This window comes from Symphalangus syndactylus, chromosome 18, assembly GCF_028878055.3.
Source record: "Symphalangus syndactylus isolate Jambi chromosome 18, NHGRI_mSymSyn1-v2.1_pri, whole genome shotgun sequence".
Lineage (NCBI taxonomy): Eukaryota > Metazoa > Chordata > Mammalia > Primates > Hylobatidae > Symphalangus > Symphalangus syndactylus.
The window spans coordinates 105,298,605-105,321,832 of record NC_072440.2 but is presented as its reverse complement, the minus strand read 5'-3'; the positions used below and the strand labels follow the sequence as shown (position 1 = coordinate 105,321,832).

The window sequence follows — 23,228 nt, the reverse complement described above, 5'->3', positions numbered from 1 at the left end:
TTAATACATCATGGTTTCTTCAGCATTAAGGAGGTAAAGATGTTTATAGACACTTCTCTGTTTTTCTTTCAGTGCCTGAAACAGTATGTTGAGCTCTTGATCAAAGAAGGATTAGAAACCGCAATTAGCTGCCCAGATGCTGCCTGCCCTAAACAGGGCCACCTACAGGAGAACGAGGCATGTGCAATTGAACAGACTGGGCTGTTTCATGTGCACTGGCATGCACTGCTGAACTTGTCAGAATAACGTGGGTTTTGTTTGGGTGTGCGTTGCATTATATTCTAGCCCTCAGCTTGTTATCATTCCTGTTTGCATTTTTTTTTCCTTAGATTGAGTGCATGGTTGCAGCTGAAATTATGCAAAGATATAAAAAGCTACAATTTGAAAGAGGTAGGTACCTGGTATATCTGCTGGTTATGATTCCTGTAATGTATGAATGTGGATAATTTTGTGGGGAGTTCTTTTGGTAGATATGGTTATACAGCATTTGATAGGAGTGAAAAAGTTGATGTAAACTAAACTTCTGAAATTAAACTGACATTCTGGATTCTCTGAACAGCTCACAGTTTGAAGACCTTGTCTAGTGATCTATTTGGTAGCAGGAAGAATTTATGGAACACAATTTGTTTATAAGGATTGAGGCTCCTGGGGGAGGCTTAAAGATGATGGCTGTCATGAGGTATTATATTTCAGCCAGCTTAAGGCTGAGTTTGAGGGCTATACTCTTGGACTGGCCCAGAATTTAAAAGATGCAAAGTCATGGAGGGGATTCGTGAGGGTAGGCATAGCAGAAATTACAGTAATCCCCGTCCTGACAACAGTCCGAGGGTAGGTGTCCTGCCTGCACTTACTCACCACTGGACACAGGCCTAGATAGTAGGTGCTGAATGAACAATCAAGTCCCTTATCCTAGTAAGTGTCACAACAACTCTGCAAAGCTAATTTGTCATTATCTAATAAACGGATCCCCAGAGAGGCTAACTGACTTGCTCTGATGTCTAAATATAGTGGGTGCTTTGGGACCACATCCCATGACCCTTCGTCGTGAGCCCTCCACTGGGCCCTGAATAGTCCTCCTGGCTGGAGCAGGCCTGATACAGACCCAGGGGTCCTCTGGGAGAGCAGTGTGGCAGGTGCACACAGAGCAGAACACGATTCTCAGGATAATACTGCAAAGCATTAAGCCTTGTGGAATGTCCAGGAGAGGTCTTTAGCTCTGCTCTCTGAAATACTCGGGGTCATACAACGAAACCGTAAATAGTCTGTGGACTCTCTTTGGCTTTGTTTTCATATCTATTCTGGGCCCCAGGCTCGTCTGCTAAAGAGCAGAGTGACAGATGTGTGCAGGCGACACTCCATATGCAGAACATCATTGTGAGGACCCTGCAGGCGGATTCTGAGTTTGGATTGCTGGCGTCTGCTCTCCCTCTCCCTGCACTGATTCTCGGGTTCTTGACCTGAGCAGGGTCTCACCACTGAGACACAGCCCTGGAGGATGGGCTTACATGAAAACACGGCCAGATGGAGACCAGAGGACAATATCCAGAGACTCCCGCTTTAGCTGCATGCAGAGACCTGTTGTTTGTATATTTTTGCTTTTTAAGAGAAATGCTAGAGATAGCTGGGCCCAGTGGCATGTACCTATAGTCTGAACTACTCAGGAGTTCAAGTCCAGCCTGGGCAACATATTGAGACCCTGTCTCTAAAAAAAAAGAAAGAAAGAAAATATGTAGCCCGCTTGAAAAAAAAAAAAAAACTCAAACAGGATTTTTCATGGCATTGACATTTGTTTTCAACAGTGTGTTTATTAAAGTGTCGCATATCATTTGCTTTGGGGCAGTTTATAGCTTTAATATAATGCCATTTGGTACAAAAGTCAGCACGTAGAGCAATAAAATTGATTAATTTGGATTTCTGAGACTTTCAGGCTCTTCTGAGAATATTTTCCAGAGAGAATCCTGACAGAAACTGGCTGTTGTTTGCGTTACGAGAATATGAACTTTCTATGACATTGAATTTAATTTAAAAATGCAGCTGGGTACATTTTTCAACCTAATAATTTTAACTGTTATTTCTTTAGTACTTTGGCTTAGTCAGAAAATCTTTTTTCCTTTTGCATAAACATGAAGCCAACTTGGCTTCCGTTAAAAAAAAAAATCTCTCAAACCTCTCCCTTTAAAGCATTTTACTAACGTTATGTTAAGTTTTTTTTTTAAGTATTCAGACTTCATACTATAAAAGACCTGTCTAGATAAAACGTTAGAATGTCAGAGCTAAAATATAGTTATGGATTCTAGCCAGCACCTTGAAAGAGTTTGGAGACAAGATCAGAAAGCAGATTTTGACTTTCTCTATGGCTCTAAAATCTAGTCAAGTAGAGGACGCCCTGGAAGAAAACTGAGACAGTTCAATGATTTTCTGAAAACACTGAGTTACCGGAAAGTTCTGTGGTTAGGTCATGTTGTGCACACTGTCTGCACTTAGTCTTAGAATGTCTCCTCTGATATAACAGCCTTGGTTTTAGTGTCAGTGTCTCCCCTTCTGGAGCTCTGGGGCAAGCAGGAAGCCGGGGAAGGGGGCCAGGAAGCTGAGTTTTCATTCTGAACACCTCCTCACAACTGGCTCACTCCAGAGTCTGGGTAGGGACAGATTCTTGAGCGAGGGGGAGCGGATGCCTCTTGCTGCGTGGACCCCTCTCTCCATGCTACACTCGACGCCCGTGCCCCTCTGAGACCCGGCGGTGCTGTGCTAAGGGTGTCCCTGCGCATGTGCCTCTATCTGGAGGCTCAGCCATCCCAGAGACAGGACTGTGGGTCCTCATGCCTTCGTCCCACTGCCAGCCCAGTGCCTGGACTAGTGAATGCTGACGTGAAATCTCAACCGTGTATTGTTTTTTTTTTTTTTTTTTTTTTAAGAAAGTAAAGCTCAGAGAGATTAAATAATACGATGGGTTATCCACCTGTAATCAGGCCTGACTAGAGCTGACTCCTGAAAATGTTGCCATCTCACAGCAGGATCAAGCCCACCACCCCAGCCCCGCACCAGGCACCCGCCCGCTGGGCAGGGTAGTAAGTGCAGGGATGAGAGGGGATGCTGGGTGCATTGATCTCTGTCATGTACTTCTGAAAGGAAACTGTTTTAAAAGGAAAGCCACCTTTTTAAAAAGTTTTATGCATTTTTAAGCAGGGAGTTCTTAGAGACCTGCTTCATTAATCTGCCATGAATACACCTCTGGGAGAGAAGAGTTAACATTAGTTTCCTCTAGTGCGCCAAAAAGTATATTATTTGCTTTGTTTGAAAATGTGTCTCATACACACACGTATGTAGATTGGGGAGGATAATGCAGAATGTTAATAGACATCTATGCCTGAGCCCCGGGCCATGTTCACAGGGTGTGACGTGCCCCGGCAGCACAGGAAGGATGTTTGCAGTCGGCAGTCTGAGTAGCCATTTGTCCCTGACCTTTTCGATAGGGAATGTCTCCATGTGAGGACAGGCAGTGCCGTGTCACAGCTATGTGAGGACAAAACTAATAAGATTTAAATCGTTCCCATGGAAACCTTAGCCAGATCTTCCCTGCGTGCTATCCTGGGGGGCCTTTCGTGATGGGGGCATGTAATAGCACCCCCAACTGTTGAGCCAGGAGGGTGGGCAGGAGGCGTGCATGACAGTCACGTGCATGAAGAGACTGAGACCCAGCTTTGGGATGTCTGCTCCTTGCTGATGTCAGAAGCTCCTCTCTGCACAGGAGGGGTGGGGACAGCAGTGGGACGGAAGGGTCCCTAGCAGGCAGCGCTGCCCTTCTGGATCTAGCCCCAGAGCTATACCGGGAGGAGGGCAAAGAGCGGGTGAGGATTTCTCTTCCCATGCAGTGTGTTGTTTAGTGCACAGAGCACTTGCACCCTCCTGCAGGGCTGGGCAGACGCGGGTCTCCTATCTGATCAGGGACATAGCTGGGCTCACCCCACAGCACTCACAGACGGCAGGCAGAGAGTTGTTGGAGGCATCGCAGGGACGGGATGGGAGCGTGACCCAGGCCAGCTGCCTTTAGCCTTTGGCGTTTCCTCCTCACTGCTCAGTGTGGCGCTCAGTGCCCCAGGCCGGCATGTGCACCCCCTCCTTGCTTTGCTGTGACTGTCAGCTCAGGGGAGCCCCAGGCATCTGTCCCCACACATGTGAACCACAGACAACAACTGCTTTTTCTCAAAAAGCCATCTTGTCAGACCTGACAGCTAGGAACATTCTTAGAAAAGCAAACGCGGAAACTATCAACAAATAAGAGAAGAGCTAATTTTGTCCATTCATTCAGTATGAGGAGCGTCCTGGGGATTTGAGATTATTATAACGAAGAGAATTAGAGTACAGCACCTGTTCCTGACCTCCAGCATTCCTTGTTATTATCAAGTTCTTCTTAATCTTCTACCACCCCTAACATTCTGACAGTTTTGTGCTGTTGATTAATTCATGCTTAAAAACAAAGGCAGGGGGCAGCCAGATGAGATCAAGGGTCAGCCAGCCATGGCCAGCGGGCCAAATCCAGTCCTGCCGGTGGCCTGCCGCTGTCAAGTTTTGCTAGAACATTCATTTCCAGGTCACTGTGTCTGCTTTTATGCAACAGCAAAGCCCAGTAGTTGCGACAGAAACCCAGACACAACATGGTCCTCAGACTTAGATGATGACCATCCGACCCTCTACAGAGGAAGTTTGCCAGCCCCTGGATTAGATGACTCGATCGTTTCAAAGCTAGACCCTACACAAGATGGTTTGTAGAGAGCTGAATCTGGCTTCCCCGTGTATTTGGGGAACACGGTAAACACACAGAGCCTTGCACATACCTATGCGTGTGCACCGTCAGGACACCCAGCAGGTGATTTGTCATTAACTTGCTGCTGGTCCCATGGCAATGCGTATAGGTGAAGTCCCAGTCCACGTGTGGCACCAGCCTGTTGTGGATTCCAGTGAGCAGGAATCCCATGTGTGATGCAGGTGAGCGGGAGCTGCCAGGCTGCCAGTCACAGGGCCCAGACATTTGCAAGGACTTGTCATTGCCTTTCAAGTCGTCTCTGAAACTCAGTTGCCCCAACTACTTCCCAAGAAGAACCCCGCTGAAAACTTAGAAACCAGTGGCCTACCAGAATGCCTTTGGAAATAGCCCACATTGCACTGGCCTCGGAGAGATTTCTGGCAGAGCCTTGCTGCTCCCTGGGGTGGCCCTTCATCGACAATTTGGCATCATGCTGGACAAGAGGGAAGATGAAATGAACAACCAGTCTCCCTACAAAGGGCAGCCAATAATTTAAAGAAATGCAATTTTTGGACAAGGATGTGAAGAAATAGATGTGTCAAGGTGTCCTGTTTTTAGAAATCAACTTCGTGGCTAATTCCATTAAATTGGGCTTCTTAGAAATGTGCGCTGTGATTCGGAGAGAAAATCTGGCCCTTGAAGGGTTGGTTTCACTCCATAGTTAACTCACGGCTTGGATTTGAGAAGGGGAGGCCATCTTAGGCAGGTGAACCATTTGGTTAGAAGAATAATCCAGCCATCTCCGTTCCCTCTTCCTTTCGGTCTTCTAACAGCATTTTCCTGGTGCTGGCTGTGTGCCCAACACGGGGCCATCAGGGGCCCAACTTCAGAAAGCTGTCCCCTAGGGGAGGCAGATGAGCAAGCACCATGTGCATTGCTCAGAGAAACCCAGCAGGCTTCTGGAAACTTGGGAAAACTTGGGAAAACCCAAGCTTTCCAGAATGTGGAGGCCTTTGAGCTGTGAGCTGAGTCTCAGAGGCAAGCAGGGCTGACCCAGGGCTCCAGGGGCATTCCAGGGGCAGGAGCACCATTCCTGAGGGAAGCCTGGGTGTCTGGAGTTCTGCTGCATGAAGGGAGAAGTTGGGAAGAGCTATAGTGGAGGTGGAGGTGGAAGGGCGACTTTGGCAGTGCTTTGGTTGGGGCTGGTGGTGCTGGCTGTATTACCTGGACGTGTTCCTCCCTGTCCGTGCACTGAGGGGCTCCTTCCTCTGAAGCCCACATGACTTTCTGGCTTGTTTGATTTGCCCATTTTGTCTCACTGTACCAGAGGTGCTGTTTGATCCCTGTCGGACTTGGTGCCCGGCGTCCACCTGCCAGGCTGTGTGTCAGCTCCAGGACGTGGGGCTGCAGACCCCCCAGCCAGTGCAGTGCAAAGCGTGCCATATGGAATTCTGCTCCACCTGCAAAGCCAGCTGGCACCCTGGCCAGGGCTGCCCGGAGACCATGCCAATCACCTTCCTCCCCGGGGAGACCAGGTACCCTTTGTACACAAGCTGCCACCAAAGGCGTGGGCTGTGGGCCAGGAGAAGCAGGCATGCTTTCTTCCTAAAAGTGCTGTTGCAGTGTAAGTGGTTGTGGCTCAGTCAACCCTAACACACACTGTACCTCTTGAGCCTCACTCAAGCCTGTCATTATTTGTATGTCTATTTATTTTTGAGAATTGACTACGTACCAGGCACTATGCGAGGCCCTGGAAATAGAAAGGTGTGTGAGAACCACACTTAACACGGCTTGGCTGGAATGACAAATGCATGCGTGGTTTGTTACTTTTCAGGGTTTCAAGTCCTGCAGTACCTAAGTTTCTGTAAGACTTCACTGTGTTGAAGGTGATCTGAAATGGGGATACAGGAACAAGAACAGGAGTAGGGTGCACTGGTCGTAAATACTGTCCAGAGGGGATGGGAAGACACTCCCTGGTGGCGGCCTCTACCCTGCAGCCATAGTCGGGCTGTTTGCCCAGGAGAGTGCTGCCGCCCCGTGCTCTGTACTTTGACATTTCGTAGGTTGATGCATAGGAAGTTGATCATATCCAGGTCTTTTTGTCCTACAAAATCCGCAAGGTCACGTGGTTCCGCTGGATACTTGCCCCTGTTCCTGTTGAGTCCAGGATCCTCAGAGAGGAGCTTCCACTCTGCCCCCCACCCTCCCCAGGGTGTGCTCACCAGCTGCTTCCTGTGCGCCCCTCTTCCCATTCCACTGTCCCCAGCTCCCGTTCCTTTCCATGTGACCCCTGTGCCCTGTTCTAGCCCCAGACCCTCTCAGGGTCCCTGCCACACACCCCTGCTCTCCTTCCGGGCGAACGTCTCTTCCTGTGTCTGGAGCGCCCTGCTCTGCCCTCCTGCTTTCCCTGGGGGCTCCTGCCACACTTCAGGTGGGGATCACATCCCTTTGTCAAGCTTCCCAGTTCCCAGGACAGGGTTGGGGCCTCCACCCTCTGTGTTCCCCCTGAGATTGTCTGCATTGATTACAACCCTGGACGTATTGGATTTGAGTTCTTCCATTGACAAGGCCGATTCTGCCATCAGGGCGAGCTCCTGACACACAGGGCCTGTGCTTTTCTGAACAGCCTCCATCAGGCAGGCAGCTGCAAGCACGAACCACTTGTACTTATACTTCACTTGTACTTGGCATCTTAGAGCTTTCAAAACTTTAGATGGAGGCTGGTGAGTGTTTGGAGGCTGATGACTTAGTTTTCTTTATCTGTGACATTCTAGTCTCATTTAAATTATTCTCCAAAGACAATCTAAAGCAAAATTCAGAAATCTCATTTTGTGGAAATTTTTAAATCAGAAGGTGTCACATAAAAACCGGAATTTCTGGCTTATCTGGGAAATCCGAACCCTGAACCTCTCCGAGGCTGCCTCCCCGTGCTGGCAGCCAGTGCAGCAGAGCCCCAGCCCTTGCTGGAGGTGCCTCTGGGGCAAAGCCCCACAGTCCTCACCACTCCTTCTTGTCCCCTGGAACTGAGGCTGCCTGTCAGCTGCCATTTATAACTGAGAAGACACTCAGCTATTTTTTGTATTGGAGGGTTTTTTTTTTTTTTCGTTAAATCTTCTCCTCAACCATGTTTTTATCCAGCCCCTGACCACTTCTCTCATTAACATCACCTGCCCACCCCTTCAAGATGCTCGGCCACATGTAGATTGTGATTAAACTGTCCAAACTCTTGTCTGCTTTTATAATTTGAGTTTACAGTAAATGTTATTAGTAATAATTTTAAATCCAATGCAGATACTAGGAAATATTTGAAAACCATTGTCTATTCCATGCAAAATTTTATGCGTAGCACAGTACTCCAGAACTGGCATATTTTAACTGTTTTCATTTTGAAATGTCTCCCTATGAGACACTGTACACGCTGTTCCTGCCGCTTCTTTCAAAATCAGCTTGTGAGTCACATGAGAAAATTGGTTTCTTAGCTTTAAGGTCACACCTGGCTTTCAAATCAAAACAATGTTATCTAACCTGAAAACCAACCTTGATCACCAGATTCGGTGTCTCATGACTTCCAGCTCTTTGCAAAATCAAAGTCATTCTCAGAAGGAGGCCAGGGCTAAGGTTTGCTCGGAGCTGGCTCTGTGCTGGATCCCTCTGGAGACATTTGCACATATGTTATCTCATTTGCTCCTTGGAACAGCCTTAGTTCATTCTTTATCACATTATGCGTGACCAGGTTGGTCTGTAGTTTGCTTTTAAATTGGAAGCATTTGAGCTAGTGATAGTTGTGTTATCTTTCAGTAACAGTTATTAATAATAACTACTGTTTATCGAGTGCCTGGTACTTATGTGCTGGCTTCTGTGCTTAACATGTGCAACCTCTGTAATCCTCACAACAGTCTGTAGAGATCGACGCTATTAGCCTTATTCATCTGTTTTGCAGATGAGACACATAACACATAAATCGCACAGCTAGGATCTGTCTGTCTCAAGACTCTGTGCTCCTTATGAGGAGAACATACTGCTTCTCTCATTATTTCTTACTCTGTTGCCTTCTACTAACGGACCAAACAGTCCCGTTCAGCTGGAATGTGCACCCCAAGTGGAGGATTGTTCACTGCCAATCATCAGACAGCTCATACTAAAGTGAAACTACATTTAATGCTCATATCGACTAGAAGCTTGTGAGAGATCCTTCAGCCAGAATGCACTCAAAATGCCAGAATTTGCTCAACTGCAGTGAATATATACCCATAAATGTGTTAAATTCTGAAAAGGCTACTCCAAGAAGGAGGGATGCATTTTCTCCTGCTGATATTGGTTTGATTTAGTGAGTTCAAACAATATAGCAAATGGACCCCCATAATCAGTGATAACTCCTCTTAACAGTTTATCATTTATTCCTTCAGATGCTTTTATGAATATTCTTACCCATCTTTTAAAAATTAACAGCATGAGGTGAGTCATACCTAATGTCTGTGTTACCTTTCTTTAGCAACATCGAACTACTGCTACCCTTTATCAAGCACTTCATAAAAGCTGCACCCTGCACTGTGCTCTTGTCACGCGGAATCTTTTCTCACGGTCACACTGATGAGAAAACTAGGGCTTGGAGGGTTGCTCCATAGCTAGTTTGTAGCAGAGCCAGCCCTGACCTCAGCTTAAAGCCCTTCTTGCTAACCCTGCAGACCTAGCCAACTTCTGAGGAAAATAATTTCGTAAGAAGAGCCAGGTGGAGCTATCCCAAGTAAACAGTGTGTGTTTATGTGTGTGTATTTGCAACATTTATTTATTTTTCTTATAACTGCAAAGTATATAAAATTTATATCAACGCTTTGGAAAGTAGACAGCTCTGTGAATAAGGACACAATATTTGACCTTAACACTATTATTCAGATACCTCCGTTATAATGAGCCTTTCGCTGTATTTTCTTTTGTTTGTATACATATATCTCTAAATTTAGGTATGTGTTGATGTTGCTGTAATTTTTTAAAAATTTTTTCTAACTCAAAGTGGCTGATTCACAGTGTTTTGGTTAATTTTTTTTTCTGGAGTTTCTGTTTCTTTGTTTTTTGGTTTTTGTTTTGTTTTTTCATTTAATACCAAGAAAACTCAGTCTGTGAAGTGGAGCCGATGCTTCCAGCATAGCCAGTGCTCCTGGGTCTCCCGTGGGATCCGTCTGTGCAGAGTCCTCACGGCATTTCTCCCACAGTGCTGCTTTCAAAATGGAAGAGGACGACGCGCCCATCAAACGCTGCCCCAAGTGCAAAGTCTACATCGAGCGAGACGAAGGCTGCGCTCAGATGATGTGCAAGAACTGCAAGCATGCCTTCTGCTGGTACTGCCTGGAGTCTCTGGACGTGAGTGTGGCCTTCAGCTTCACCTTGCGGCTTTTAGCTTTGAGGTTTAGATTTGGAATGAGAAAAATAGACCAGCTGTTTCCTAAAGAGCTTGGTGCCTACTCCTGTGTAACAGTGAAGGAACACCGTTTGGTGTTTCTCCTGGGTTTGTGAAAACATTAACTCATGAGTGCCATGGGGACAGAAGCCTTTGTGACTCGTATAGTTCTGGGGCCTAAACACTTCATGCAGGTTCAGGATGCAGCCTGGGATTTAAAGAGGTTTTAGGATTGTAGGTTTTTTCTAAGCGGGGACTGTCATTGTCAGTTTGGGCTGCTATGACATAATATCATCGATGAGGCAGGTTAAATGACAGACATTTATTCCTCATGGTTCTGGGGGCTGGACATCCAAAATCAGGGTACACCAGATTTGGATCCTGGGTTCCTGATCAGAGCTCCTCCTCATGTTCAGGATAGCGAGGACAGACAGAAGCGGGGGCTGGGGAGCTGTTGGGCTTGGTGCCAGTCTTAAGACCTCATTGACACTCATGTCATCTACAGGGCAGGAAAACGTGCAAGCCCTTTGCTGTCTGGCAGAATGGAAGTTCTGGCCTCATACGGCAGCCTTCTCCCAAGTATGCTCACTTCAGTGTCTCTCAAACACACCATACTGTGTGTGCCTGCAAGAGCCATGTCCCTGACAGGAGGGCATAACCTCCCAGGCCCACACTTTTCTGGAGCTTTGAGGCCTGATGCACAGGTTGTTGCTATTTAGCTTCTCATTCTCCTTCCTTGCCCATATTAGGGCGTGGGCATCTTGCCAAAATGATGAAGCTACGATTTTAGTTTTAGAATAATTTATTGGTTCATACTTTTTTAAGAACTATAATTAGGCCGGCCTCGGTGGCTCATGCCTATATTCCCAGCACTTTGGGAGGCCGAGGTGGTCAGATTACCTGTGGTCAGGAGTTCAAGACCAGCCTGGGCAACATGGTGAAACCCTGTCTCTACTAAAAACACAAATTATCCAGTCATGGTGGCATGCACCTGTAGTCCCAGCTACATGGGAGACTGAGGCACAAGAATTGCTTGAACCCGGGAGGCGCAGTTTGCAGTGAGCTGAGATGGCACCACTGCACTCCAGCCTGGGCAACGGAGCAAGACTCCATCTCAAAAAATAAAAATAAATAAGTAAATAAAACTATAATTAAATAGCAGACCTACTTATTTGTTGAAACCATTGTAGCTAGGACAGTCCAAGCAAATCAAGTCGTGTTTCATGAAGGGATATATTTATGTCTGTTCTGCACAGCAAGGATGAATGTATCCAGTCCATCCAATAATAGTATTAAGCCATTCAGGTCTCATTGAAATAAAGGGGGGGGCGGGGCGGGGCAGACAGTCAGAGCAAGTCCATGCTTCCCGTGTTAGCATTTCATCTGTCCGGAGACTGTTCTTTCTTATGAGTGTTTCCGGGCAAGCGTTCATACCGTGGGGCTATCTCAGAGCAGTTCAGCTTGGCACACAGTGGCCGAGATGGGTCACCTCAGGCCTCCAAGGTGAAGGAGAAGTGGTTCAGACCAATGGGCAAAGTGGAGTGAAGCACAGGCTGAAAGATTTGTCTAGAAGAAAATGAGTGTCTCTTTGAGATGGAATATTACATATGGTAACAGGTCTGTAATATAAAGGCTACCTTAAAAAATTAGATTGCTTCTTTTGGAATTGTTCCTTTGAAAGGCCTGTTGTCTCTTTATGAACTTTAAATTACTAAATGAATAGTAGAACCTGATGCAGCTGACCAAATCTGGGTAAAATATCATCATCTTCTATCCTGAGGCTTCATTTTTACTTCCTAGGCAAGCTAAATGAATCAGCGTGGCAAGATGAATTTTCTTTAGCTTAAGTCCCCAAGGGGATTTGTGGAGTGACATCTGAAGCCTTACCAAGTTTTTTAGGGCCTTCAAAGTCTTATTTATGTATTTATTTTTGTATTTTACTGTATTCTAGTTTTTTTTTTTTGAAAACTGATCATTGAGTTATGTTATCGTATCTAATATCTGGCCTGCAATTTATTACTCTTTGTAACTTTCCGTAAAGAAGGAAGAAAGTGAAATGTCAATTTTCCTACACCTTGTCACAGAGCCCCGTGCGGATCGTTTAGGGGCTGCATTAGAAATGGACTGACAGAAGTTTGGTTTCCCCAGGCTGCTTGGACCGAGTGACAGGGACTAGGAGGGAAGCTGTTGTTTTTCTCCTTCCAGCACAGAAGTGTGTCCTCTCTGCTCTAGTTCCTGAGGAAGGCCCTCCCTGTCCAGCTCCACCCTACAGCAGGTTCTGCCTCTTGCTAATGGAGAGGAACCAGGCCGCACTTTTCCTCCATCAGAGACATCATCCTCACGGCCGTGCAGAGTTTCCTATGTTTTCTTTGTACATGAAGAAAAATGACCCTGTGGCCAGAGGAAGCGGACGTGAAGGAAAGGGAGTCTACTGTTGGAGCCCTTTACCAAAGACATTAACAGTGATTTAGGACAAGCACATAAATGCACGGCCTGAATCCAGCCAAGAGCACTCAGAGGAGAGAGGAGGGCCTTCCATGGAGCTTTTCTCTCCTGTTTCCCCCAAGCGTGCTTTCTGGCACATGCAGGCATCCAGGAATTATGAATATTTCAGACCACCTTCTCCCCATCGTGGTCCCTTACTCCCTCTCCTCCCCTGCTTCCCTCTCCTCATCTGCACCTGGCCGAGCCCATCTCCCCTTGAATCCTCACTGCTTCTCAGCTCTCAGTGCTGGCCCAGCATTTGCTATTTACTGTAAAAAGGGACATGTGCAGTTTCTTTCTTTTATGTATTTTTTGGCAGTAGATAGTTAATGTTTATTGAGGTAATTGTTCCAGATCGGCATTATACAATTTGCTGTGGATACCTGCTTCTCTTAACACACACAGTATGTCTGTGAGTTGGAATGAGGAAGGCCAGAGAGGTTTATCTTTCTCAAACTGGTGAGGAAGGGAACCAGCCATCAGTCCCTGATCTTTCAAACTCTAAAAACCATATCTTTGTGTTAGATCAGGCTGTGTCAGAGTGTGAGTGGACATTTTAAAGCTGAAGATACTAGAATTGCCCTGGGGCATTTGCTCTTTCACCAACCCTCTCCCTGATTGCAGCTTCCCGGAGCATGCACCATTGTTTCATCCCACCCCAGAGTTTAATGGAACTTCTCTGAACAATAGGAGGAAAGTATTCCCCATCACAGAAATAGATCCATGTTCCTGCAGCTCCTGGGATCGTTATGCCCCAGGGCTTCATCAATAAACTAAAAATCACAAGTCAATCATTTCTACACTGTGAAACCATATTTGAGTGCTTTTATCAGGGGATAAGAAAAGTGCTTTTTAAATAAACATTCATTTTGTTCATGAAATCTGGCTGCATGTCAGCAACTCCACTCCCTTGGACCCCACGCGGGTCTGGTGAGATGAGGGCGGGGGGCGGGGTGGGGGGTGAAGTTCTTGACCTTGAGGAGCTCGTCATCTCCCTGGCGAGCCCCATAAGGCATGATCCAGACACATTGCTATGAAGGAGGTTGCATGGCTAAGGGTGTAAAGTCCCTGGCGGCCCCAAGGAGGAGTCAGCAGGTTGCTGGGTCTGGGGGCCAGGGGGTAGCTGAGGACTTGAAGGTTGAGTGAGTTTGTTCACCAGAGAGGACAGAATGTGCTGAGCCAGGTTACTGCCAAAGACCTGGGCACGATGAAAGAGGATGTGAACTCATACGTGGCCTGGCCAGAGATGCTGGAAAGATAAGGTGAGGCCCACACGACGGCCCCTGTGTACCAAGATCAGGGGCCTGGCCCCCAGCAGAGGCCTTGCTTCCCAAGGGTAGGATGGATCAGAATCACTTAGGAAGTGTGAGGACTGGGCCCTACCTCAGACCTCGGAGTCAGTATCTTCAGCTTCCAAAAGCTGTCCAGGTGACTCAAATGTGCAGCCAGGCTTGTCCATGTCTGCTCACAGAGATCAGTAACCACTTCTCAACTGGGTAGTACACAGGATTTGGTTTGCGTTTCAGAAAACAAATTCAAAAACATTTAAAGAGCCTGCAGTGCAAGACATTGTGAGAGGCAGTCTGGAAAATGGAGAATGAGCTCATCTCAGTGGTGTGTAAATTAATATCAGCGCAAAGGAAATTTCGGTTAAGAGTTCAAGGAGGAGAGAACTCACAGTGATGGAAGTGGACAGAAATAGCTTCGTAGAAGAGAAAGGTGTGGCCAGAAGTGGCTTTATGTTTGCCTGCTCCTCCCCTTCCTCTCACAGATGGGGTGTCTAGGCACAGAAGCGAGGCGGACAGTGGTAGCTGGGACCCCAGCCCCCAGCTAAAGCCTCTTGCTACTGCACCTGTAACAGCCAGGATTTGATAGCCCTCCATTCACTGTGCATTCAGACACCAGGAGGCTTGACCCCAAAAATCAGCAAACTCAAGGCTGGTGTCCTCCCGACAAGGAGAGGAAGGCCGGCTGCAGCCCCCAAACTATCTTACCAGAGTTGATTGAAAGGAGCAGAAGGCCGTGACCCGTCCTGCTCCTCCTGGTTTTCGGAAGAGTGACTTCCTGTTCCCTCAGGCACATTGGGCCCTGTGTTTATTTGCTCTTTTCTGAAAAAGCAGCTGTCTGTTTACAGCCTCCCTTAAATGAATCAACAGGCTTTCCCCTCCATGGCACCCTGTGCCTCGTCATTTCCTTCATTGATCAGGATTGAAAACGGCTCCTCCTGGTCCGGGAGGCGCAGAGGGCTTGGTATAGAAATGCCATTCCCCTCTCACCAGTGGGTAGTCGTTGAGATCTGGGTGCCAAGCGCTGAGCTGGGGAACACACTTAGAGAGACTAACATGTGTGAGGGTCCCAGCTCCAGGAGGTGGAGGTGGGGTGAAGAACACTTGGAGGGAGGCATCCACAGGCGTGCCCGGAGTGCAGAGGGCCGCCGCCCACTCAGTATGGTCTGAGAAGATGCAGATAGAAAGTGCTCCCTGGGCTGGATCTTGAATCTGAGGAAAATCAAGTGGCCTGAGTGGAGAGGAAGCACTTTCTAGGTGAGAACCCTGACCTGACGGAGGGGGATGGGCCAGCAACAAAGAAAATCATCCAATCCTGGGAATAGCCCTGTCACTGCAGCAGGAAGATGCCAGGGCAGAGGGACTCTGGTGGAATCACACACAGCCGGGGCCAGCAGGAGCTCTTTGGAGCAGCCGTGACCTGTGTGTTCAGTAGCCCTGTGTCCCCATGAGATCCCTTCTCTCCCACAAGCTCAGAAGCCAGCCACTGTGCGGGGAGGCCCTTCTTTGGGCTGGGCCTGAAGTCTGGTTCAAAGCTCTCTCTAGAGCCCAAGGCTGTGCTGTCCAGGGCTGCTGGCTGATGAAGGAAGGCCCTTGGGAGGAGCGGCCTGGGCCTTCAGTGGCTGTGCCAGGTGTTCCCGGGTGTGTGCCCTTCCCTGTGTCACCTCCCTCACGTCTCCACTTACCATGAGCATAGGAGAAGAAATGCATCAATGGCCGTGATACTCACCGAACTGAGCAGGAGCCACTCGTTCATGCCGTCTCTGTCTCTGCCCCTCACAGGATGATTTCCTCCTGATACACTACGATAAGGGACCCTGCCGGAACAAGCTGGGCCACTCCCGGGCATCTGTGATCTGGCATCGGACACAGGTAGGAGGTGATTCGCCTGGAACGTTGATCTCAGAGACTGTGTGTGTGTGTGTGTGTGTGTGTGTGTATCTTTAGTGTTTCCAGACTTGCCTATAGGAGGAAGCTTTCCTGGATAGAAAGAGCTAGCAGATGTGCTTCCTGCTGGGTTTTTGCTGGTATAGGCTTATCCTTATGGAAGCCCTGGCCCAAAGTTAGTGTCAACGCACATCACATTCATTGTCTGATGGGTCTTCAGCATCAGACTTCAGATCACTTGCACGGGCCTCATGGCCTTGGTCATGACCTGCTGACCGTGTTTAGGTCATCCTTGCCTAGCCCTTAACAAAGAGCTTTCTCTTGAGGCCCTGAGATAAGCAAGGTAGTAACAGGAATGGATAACAAGGAAGGAGTAGAAAAATTCCTAGATCAGTGGTCCCCAACCTTTTTCGCACCAGGGACTCACTTCTTGGAAGGCAGTTTTTACACAGACTGGGCAGGGCGATGGATTTGGGATGATTCAGCATATTGCATTTATTGTGCACTTTGTTTATGTCATGATTACATTGTAATATATAGTGAAATAGTTATACAACGCACTATCATGTAGAATGAGTGGGAGCTCTGAGCTTGTTTTCCTGCAACTAGATGGTCTCATCGGAGGGTGATAGGAGACCATGACAGATCATCAGGCATTTAGATTCTCATATAAGGAGTGTGCAACCCAGATCCCTCGCATGCTCAGTTCACAACAGGGTTTGTGCTCCTACGAGAATCTAACGTCACTGCTGATCTGACAGGAGGTGGGGCTCAGGCGGTAATGTGAGCAGTGGGGAGCAGCTGTAAATACAGATGGTTTGCTCCTTTGCTCCCCCCGCCCCCCACCACTCACTCCTGCTGTGCACCCTGGTTCCTAACAGGCCACAGGCAGCTACCAGTCCATGGCCCAGGGGTTGGGGACCCTGGCCCTAGGTGGTAATGCCTGTGCAGCCTTTGGAGTTGATAAAGGACCCTCATGTTGGTTAATATTAACTTGTGCTTTCAACACATATTTATTGCCTACTGTGTGCTGGGTACTGCTCTAGGAGCTGGAGATATACGGTGGTGCATGAGACAGATACCTCCTTTTACGGAGGCTACATTCTATTTAGGGACAGAGATGATAAACCAGCAAGCGCACAGAACCTAATAGATCAGCTAGAGGTGATGTGATGGGGAGATGGTCAGAGGTGATGGCAGAGACAGACCCTTTTAGGGCTTTTCAGTCCACAGAGCAATGCTGGATCTTGTGCTGGGTGAGTGGGAAGCTGCTGAGGGATTAGTGGAGGAGGCACGTTGGCTGCTGCTCCCTGCCTGCTCCTCGAGAGGCAGGAAGGGCTCAAGTCTGTGACTCCTTCACGACATTTCTCAGGAGAGCCTCTGAGGCAGATGTGTCAGCCTCATCTAAAAGATGGAGAAACTCAGTCTCAAGGCAGTTGCCAGGACGAGGGAAAGGTCCACCTGCAACTCCACTTCCTGGACAATCTTAAATGCCGACCACGTGGCAAAGTGTATGGGCGTCCACAGCAGGGGATAAGACACGCCTCCCATCAAAGAGCAGATGCTGAGCATTCTTGACCTCGCAGGCCGTCGGTCTCTGCTGCAACTGTCAACTCCACCTGGCAGCACAGAAGCAGCCGACAGTACGTCAGTGAGTTACCTTGGCCATGTTCCAGTGAAACTGTTTACACAGGCAGGTGGAAGTGACTGGTGATGGTTGCATAACTCTGTGAACACACTGGAAACCATTGAGTGTGTGTACTTTATCTGAATTGCGTGGTACAGGAATTATGTCCCAATAAAGCTATGTGGATAAACAGAACAGATGATGAAGCCAGGTTTGGCCCAAGGGCCGTGGCGTACTGCCCTCTGGTCTAGAGAGTTGGTTTGAGCTCCTCTGACTGTTCTGTCTGCACGTGGCCTGGCATGGCTTGAATCCACAGATCTGCTCTGGCTGCTGTGACAAAGCACTACAGACTGGGTGGCTCAGAACAGCAGAAACGTATTGGTTCAGTCCTGGAGGTCAGAATTCTGAAATCAAGGTGTCAGCAGGGCCCTGCCTGCTCTGAAACCTGCAGGAGAGTCCCTCCTGGCCTCATCCAGCTTCTGTGGTTTGCCAGCCATCTGCGGCATTCCTGGACAGATCAATGCGTCACTGCAATCCTCCGTCTTCCTCCGGCTGCCTCTTCCCTGTGCATCTTCACCTCGTCTTCCGTCACTGTCCAAATCCCCCCTTTCTATCAGGACATCAGTGGTATGGGATTGAGGCCCACGCTAATCACCTCATGGTAACTTGATTGCATCTGCAGAGACCCTGTTTCACATTCTGAGATACTAGGGGGCCAGAACTTCAACATATTGTTTTGGGAGGACACGATTCAACCCATAACAACACCTACATCCGCCTCCCCACACAGCATAGAAACTGCCAGGAGGCTGCATTCCTCTTCTGTACTTGGTTTTCCCTGGGCTATAGGTAGGGGGTGACTGGGTGCTGACTCGGGGGGCCCGGCATTTGCACAGCCACCGTGTGAGTGGATGCTGTTGTGTGCACCTTGGCAGAAACTGAGTCACAGCTTGGTGAGAACTTGGAAACCATTGCCCAACTCTGGCAGTTTCCCTGTAGAGAAGGTGAGTTCCGAGTGAGAGCAGGTGCTTTCCACAGGCACTCTGACTGGCTGTTGCTGGGTGCTAAGCCTCCCACATACTCAGGCTTACCATCCTCACATGTATTTTGCTCTGGAATCTGCGGTGTGAACAGGGCTCAGCCAAGCCAGCCCACGTGTGGCCCACGTGGCTTTGGCTGGGGCAGCTCTGAAGCCGGGCAGGAGCCCCTGCAGGCCCACGCCCCATGCTTCTGGTGCTTGATCTGGCTGCTGGCTTGGGCCTCAGCTGGGGCTGGCAGTCAGATATCCTCACGCCATCGTGCCTTGGAGCTGCCAAAGGCCCAGTGCTCTGTGAACCCGGGACAGCCTGAGCATGGGTCTTGGCGGCCGCATCTTCCCTGCTCCTCCAGGCTCACTCTGAACTTCTTTGGCCTGCAGCGCCCGTGCTCTGCCTGCCTCTCTCCTCTGCCCTGGCTGTTGCTGCCACCTTGGTCTTCATCACTCTCTTCCTCTACTTCTTCTGTGCCTGCCCAGCTCTGCACATCCGCATTCTAACCCTCTCTGTGGCCCAATCCAGGTGTGACCTCCTCCGTGAAGTCTCTTGTGTGTGACTGTCATCCAAGAACAGCCCTCCCTCCCACATGGCCCCACCCCACTCTGGTCATAGCCCAATGCTCATCTGTGTCTTATCTCTTAGGATACAGAAAAGTGCTCTTGAGAGCAGGGACCTGTTTTGCTCATCTTTGTAACCTCTTTGGCACTGGTCCTGTGCCTGGGACACGATGATTTTTGGAAGTAGTGCACAGGCAAAATCATGAGTGACCCGTTTGGCCGTGGGTGTTGACTCGCAGCCCTCTCCACAGGGCTGATGGTCCTCGTGCCTTCAGCAGCTTTCTACACTTGGGGAACTTCACAGGGGCCGGGCAGGAAGCAAAGGGTTGCTGTGTCCCCATCCTAGGAGCCATGAGAGCTGCTTTATTTTCTGGTTCTGCTCCTGGTGAGGAGAAGGTGGAAGTGGATGACTTGGAGCTTGTTCGTCCCCATTCAAAGACAGGAAGAACTGTTTTTGTTTCTCCTAGGGAGGGACAGGAGTAACACCACCTCTCTAATGACACCTAATAGTTCTTCCTTTCTTCGAAGGCAGAGATTGCAGTGATCCAAGATCGTGCCACTGCACTCCAGCCTGGGTGCCAGAGCAAGACTCTGTCTCAAGAAAAAAAAAAAAAAAGTTATAGTTCACAAAAGTGCAGTGGGACCTGGAGCAATAGTGTTTGGGGAAGCAGAGCAGCCAGGAGTGTCAAGGTGCAGCAAGCGACAGCGTGCAGCCATTTGAGTGGACGCCCACCCTCCTTAGGAACCCCAGCTTTGCTCGGACTCATCTCTGTCTGCCTTTTGGAAATGAGTCCCTGTAAAGAGCTCACTTCTGCCACCTCCTGCCTAGTTTTCAGGCTTCCGGCATCTCCCTTGCCCTGTCCTTCCTCTGGGCTACTACAGCACTGAGCGTGCTCCCAAGTGCAGTGCTGTGAAGGACACCCGGTAGCGCCAGGTGCCTTTGTGGCACGTGCACCTGCCAGGCTGTGGGAAACTTATAAGATCGCAAGGCAGAGTGAGACATTAGAAGCCAAGAATTATTTCTTGTTGATAATTCAGCAAGCTGGAATATTCCAGAAAAATAGTATGAAATGAGTGGCACCTAAATCAGACCATACGGGTCCTAAATACTGGACGTTGCAGAAAGTGCTTTGAAGGAGGAGAGGACAGTGTGAGCAGAGGCACAGAATGGGACACTGCGGGGCTGGCTGGGGAGCCTTTGGGAGTGCAGCTGATGGGAAGTTAGAGGCAGAGTAGTGATTGGACTTGGAGAGGGTGTGGTGTCATGCTGTGGACTTAAGTCTGTATGGCACTAGGGAGCCACAAAAGGTTTTAGAGCAGCAGAATAAAATGCTCAGACGGGGCATAACCTGAAGACTTCTGCTGAGCCTCTTGGTCCTCCACATTTGGCCTCGCTTGTCATCTTCATCTCTACAAAGCAGAATCTGCCGGCCTTGTGGCCTCAGAGGAGCCCTGCTCAAGATGGCCTGCTGTTCTGCCTTCTCCACTCCTGTGTCTCTCTCTTGCCCGGTTTTGTTCCTTCTCCCTGTCAAGCTATATCCCTCCCATCCATTTTTAAGGCTTTGCTCCAGCTCCTGCTTCTCCCGTTACCTGTCTCTAAGTAGCCCAGGCCGCAGCACGTGCTGAGCAGCGTCTTTGGAATCTTACTTGACTGTAGCCCACAGGGAGACATGTACCAGCGTGGTAACCTTGTAACCCCTAAAACATCCCTGTGCACACCCACATCGACATAACTGACCCACTGTGTGCTCTTGCATTTTCTGTTTTGCTCTGTTTACTAAAGTCCTCATTTTGACCCACCAAATTGCTTTACCATCCTACAAATGGGGCAGCTGGGCCACCCTCTATCACTGACCCTGCTGTGGGTTAGAACTTCTTGCCTGAGTCAGGTTTCATTGGCTTCCTGGGGACACATTTCTCTGTCACGCAGGGGCTTGCTCCACTCAAACCTCAGGAGCACTCAGAACATGCCCTGAATTCAGTGTCCTGTGATTCCCAACTTTCAGGGTCATTTTGAAAGGTTCCTTCTCCCCAGTTCTTCCTGCCTTTAGATGTGAAGCTCAGTAAGATTATTCTAAGAGACTTGGGGGAATTCCAGCATGTCTCCTTGAGATTGCAGGCTGCTTTCATTATTTTTTACGGGAGCAGAGGTTTTATATGCCACTTGCATCTTACCTGGCACCCTTGTCAAACGGATAACAGTGCTGTAAAGGAAGAATTGTCTTTGTTGCATAAAGTTATTGTACAGTTTGTTTTATCCCAAGTGATACATTTGTTATTCAGTATAGCAGAGTCTCCTGTTGAAGCAAATGAGCATGAGAACCAGCAGAGTGGCCGCGAAGGCGGGGTCACAGGGTGGGCAGATGTCTCACGTGGGACTGACTGTGCAGTTGCTGGAGTGAGCGTGGGTGCTGTGAGCCGCACCTGTGCCCTGTCCCTCTGCCCTCCTGTGCATTCGCTGTACATGCGATTGCATGAAGTGCTTGCTGGCCTTTTTCTAGCGCTACCCCAGAAATCAGCCATCATGTGGAGAAGCATTTCATTTTCACAGGAGTAACCTTACTTCCTTAGGACATCAGCATCTGACAAGGGAGCATCTTACCCAAAACCAGCTCTTCCTTCTCTTCTGAGAAGTGAAGGGAAACTTTCATTACCTCAGTCCACCTCTGATAAAGAGCTCATTTTTAGCCAAAGGATGGCATTTACTAAAGCCAGCTGATTACTGATCTTCTGTATTCACACGCATCCGTGGAGGGGTGCACAGGGATAGTTTCAGAGACTGAGCCGAAGGACCAGGTGTTCCTTCCAGAAATGCTTATGTCCTGGAAGCCACATGCAGTGACTGTTCTAAGGGTATTTCTCACTGAGATTAGTGAAATAGGCACGATCTATCTCTTGTACTTACACCAGGATGCTCAGCTCTGTCTGTTTTAAATAAACATTGGACCTCTGGATTAGCTTTTTGGGTATAGATTTTGCATCTGTGAAATGAGAAAATTAGACTGGATTATAATCCAGGGATCAAATATGATACTGTGATTCTGAACCTGTCTGTGCCACCTTCGGGTACCTAGTTTCAGTGAATTAACAGTGTTCCGTTCACCTTACCAGATCTCAGATTTTGGCTTAGTTTTCCAAGCCCTTGAATGTGGTTTGTACAAGAATTCTCTGGGGGCAGCCATTCAGAACCTTGTCAGTTTCTTTTCAACTGGCTCGTCCCATAAACCTGGGTCAGACATTTATTTTGAGAGGTGTCGGGCTGTGCATGGGAACTTAGAATGGTTTGCAGAAAGGGTGTTCTGGCTTTAAGTAGCATACATCTAAGAAACTTCATGGGAAGGGGTAACTGTTCCTTTAAATCTTAGGGTTTGCCAAGACAAACGAAGCTGTGCTGTACAGATTCTCTCTGGAGCCTGAAACTGTTTACCCATCCCTCTGCCGTCTGTGATCAAGTATCTGACACACATCCACAGCACACACACAGAGTGGTTCTTTCTGCTTTGTGATATTTGCTTTCTGTCTCATTTTTTACTGCTGGCTGCGTAACTCTGGCAATACCTGCATCTGCCTGTCACCAACTGGCAATACGTTGGGTAACCCAACTTCTCAAACAGCAGGCAAATTTAGAGACGAGGTAGACGGAGTGAAAAGCGAAGATGGTGTGTGACTGGCCAAGAATGTGATCATTTGGTCCAGAATTTTGGCATGATTTTGACTGCAAAGAATGTGTGGCTCTTTCAAGACTGACAGTTGTGTGCCAGGTAGTCGAGGTTGCTCAAAATTTCCCTTCAAGTAGGGTAGAGCTTACTGCATGTTTTATGCATTCTGCATATCAGCGTGCACATGATTTCAGTAAAGCACAACCTGAATTCACACTGGGTAGTTCCACCGTTGATATGTTGTTCAGACAAATGAACGTAGCCAACTGGGCAGCAAGCATGGATTCCCAGCATTAGCACAATCTAATGTATAAATGCAATGTGGCATAATTTATTAAATACAATCTAATTTATAAACGTATGCACGTGCATGTGTATGTGTTGGTGTTGACTTTCAGGAGAAATCTCAGTCGAGGTATACTTTCTTCCACACATCTGGGATGCTTTAGTAGAGTCTCATATTTTAGGGCTGATAATGGCCCATAAAGATCTTTTACTTCATTTGTTTATTTTATAGAGGAGAAAACAGACCCAGGGACAAGTGAAAGCTGAGTT

At 48.3% G+C, this 23,228-nt stretch overlaps 1 protein-coding gene across 12 annotated transcripts in view; it reads left to right on the top strand.

Annotated features, from left to right (window-relative positions):
* RNF144A (ring finger protein 144A) overlaps positions 1-23,228 on the top strand; it is a 163,486-nt gene that overhangs the window by 99,251 nt on the left and 41,007 nt on the right. For all 12 annotated transcript variants that reach the window (XM_063622849.1, XM_055251524.2, XM_055251529.2 and 9 more), the window contains 5 exons: positions 73-177; positions 330-390; positions 6,072-6,279; positions 9,955-10,102; positions 15,692-15,781. In XM_063622849.1, coding sequence (XP_063478919.1) covers positions 73-177; positions 330-390; positions 6,072-6,279; positions 9,955-10,102; positions 15,692-15,781 — 612 coding nt within the window. The remainder of the gene's footprint in view (positions 1-72; positions 178-329; positions 391-6,071; positions 6,280-9,954; positions 10,103-15,691; positions 15,782-23,228) is intronic.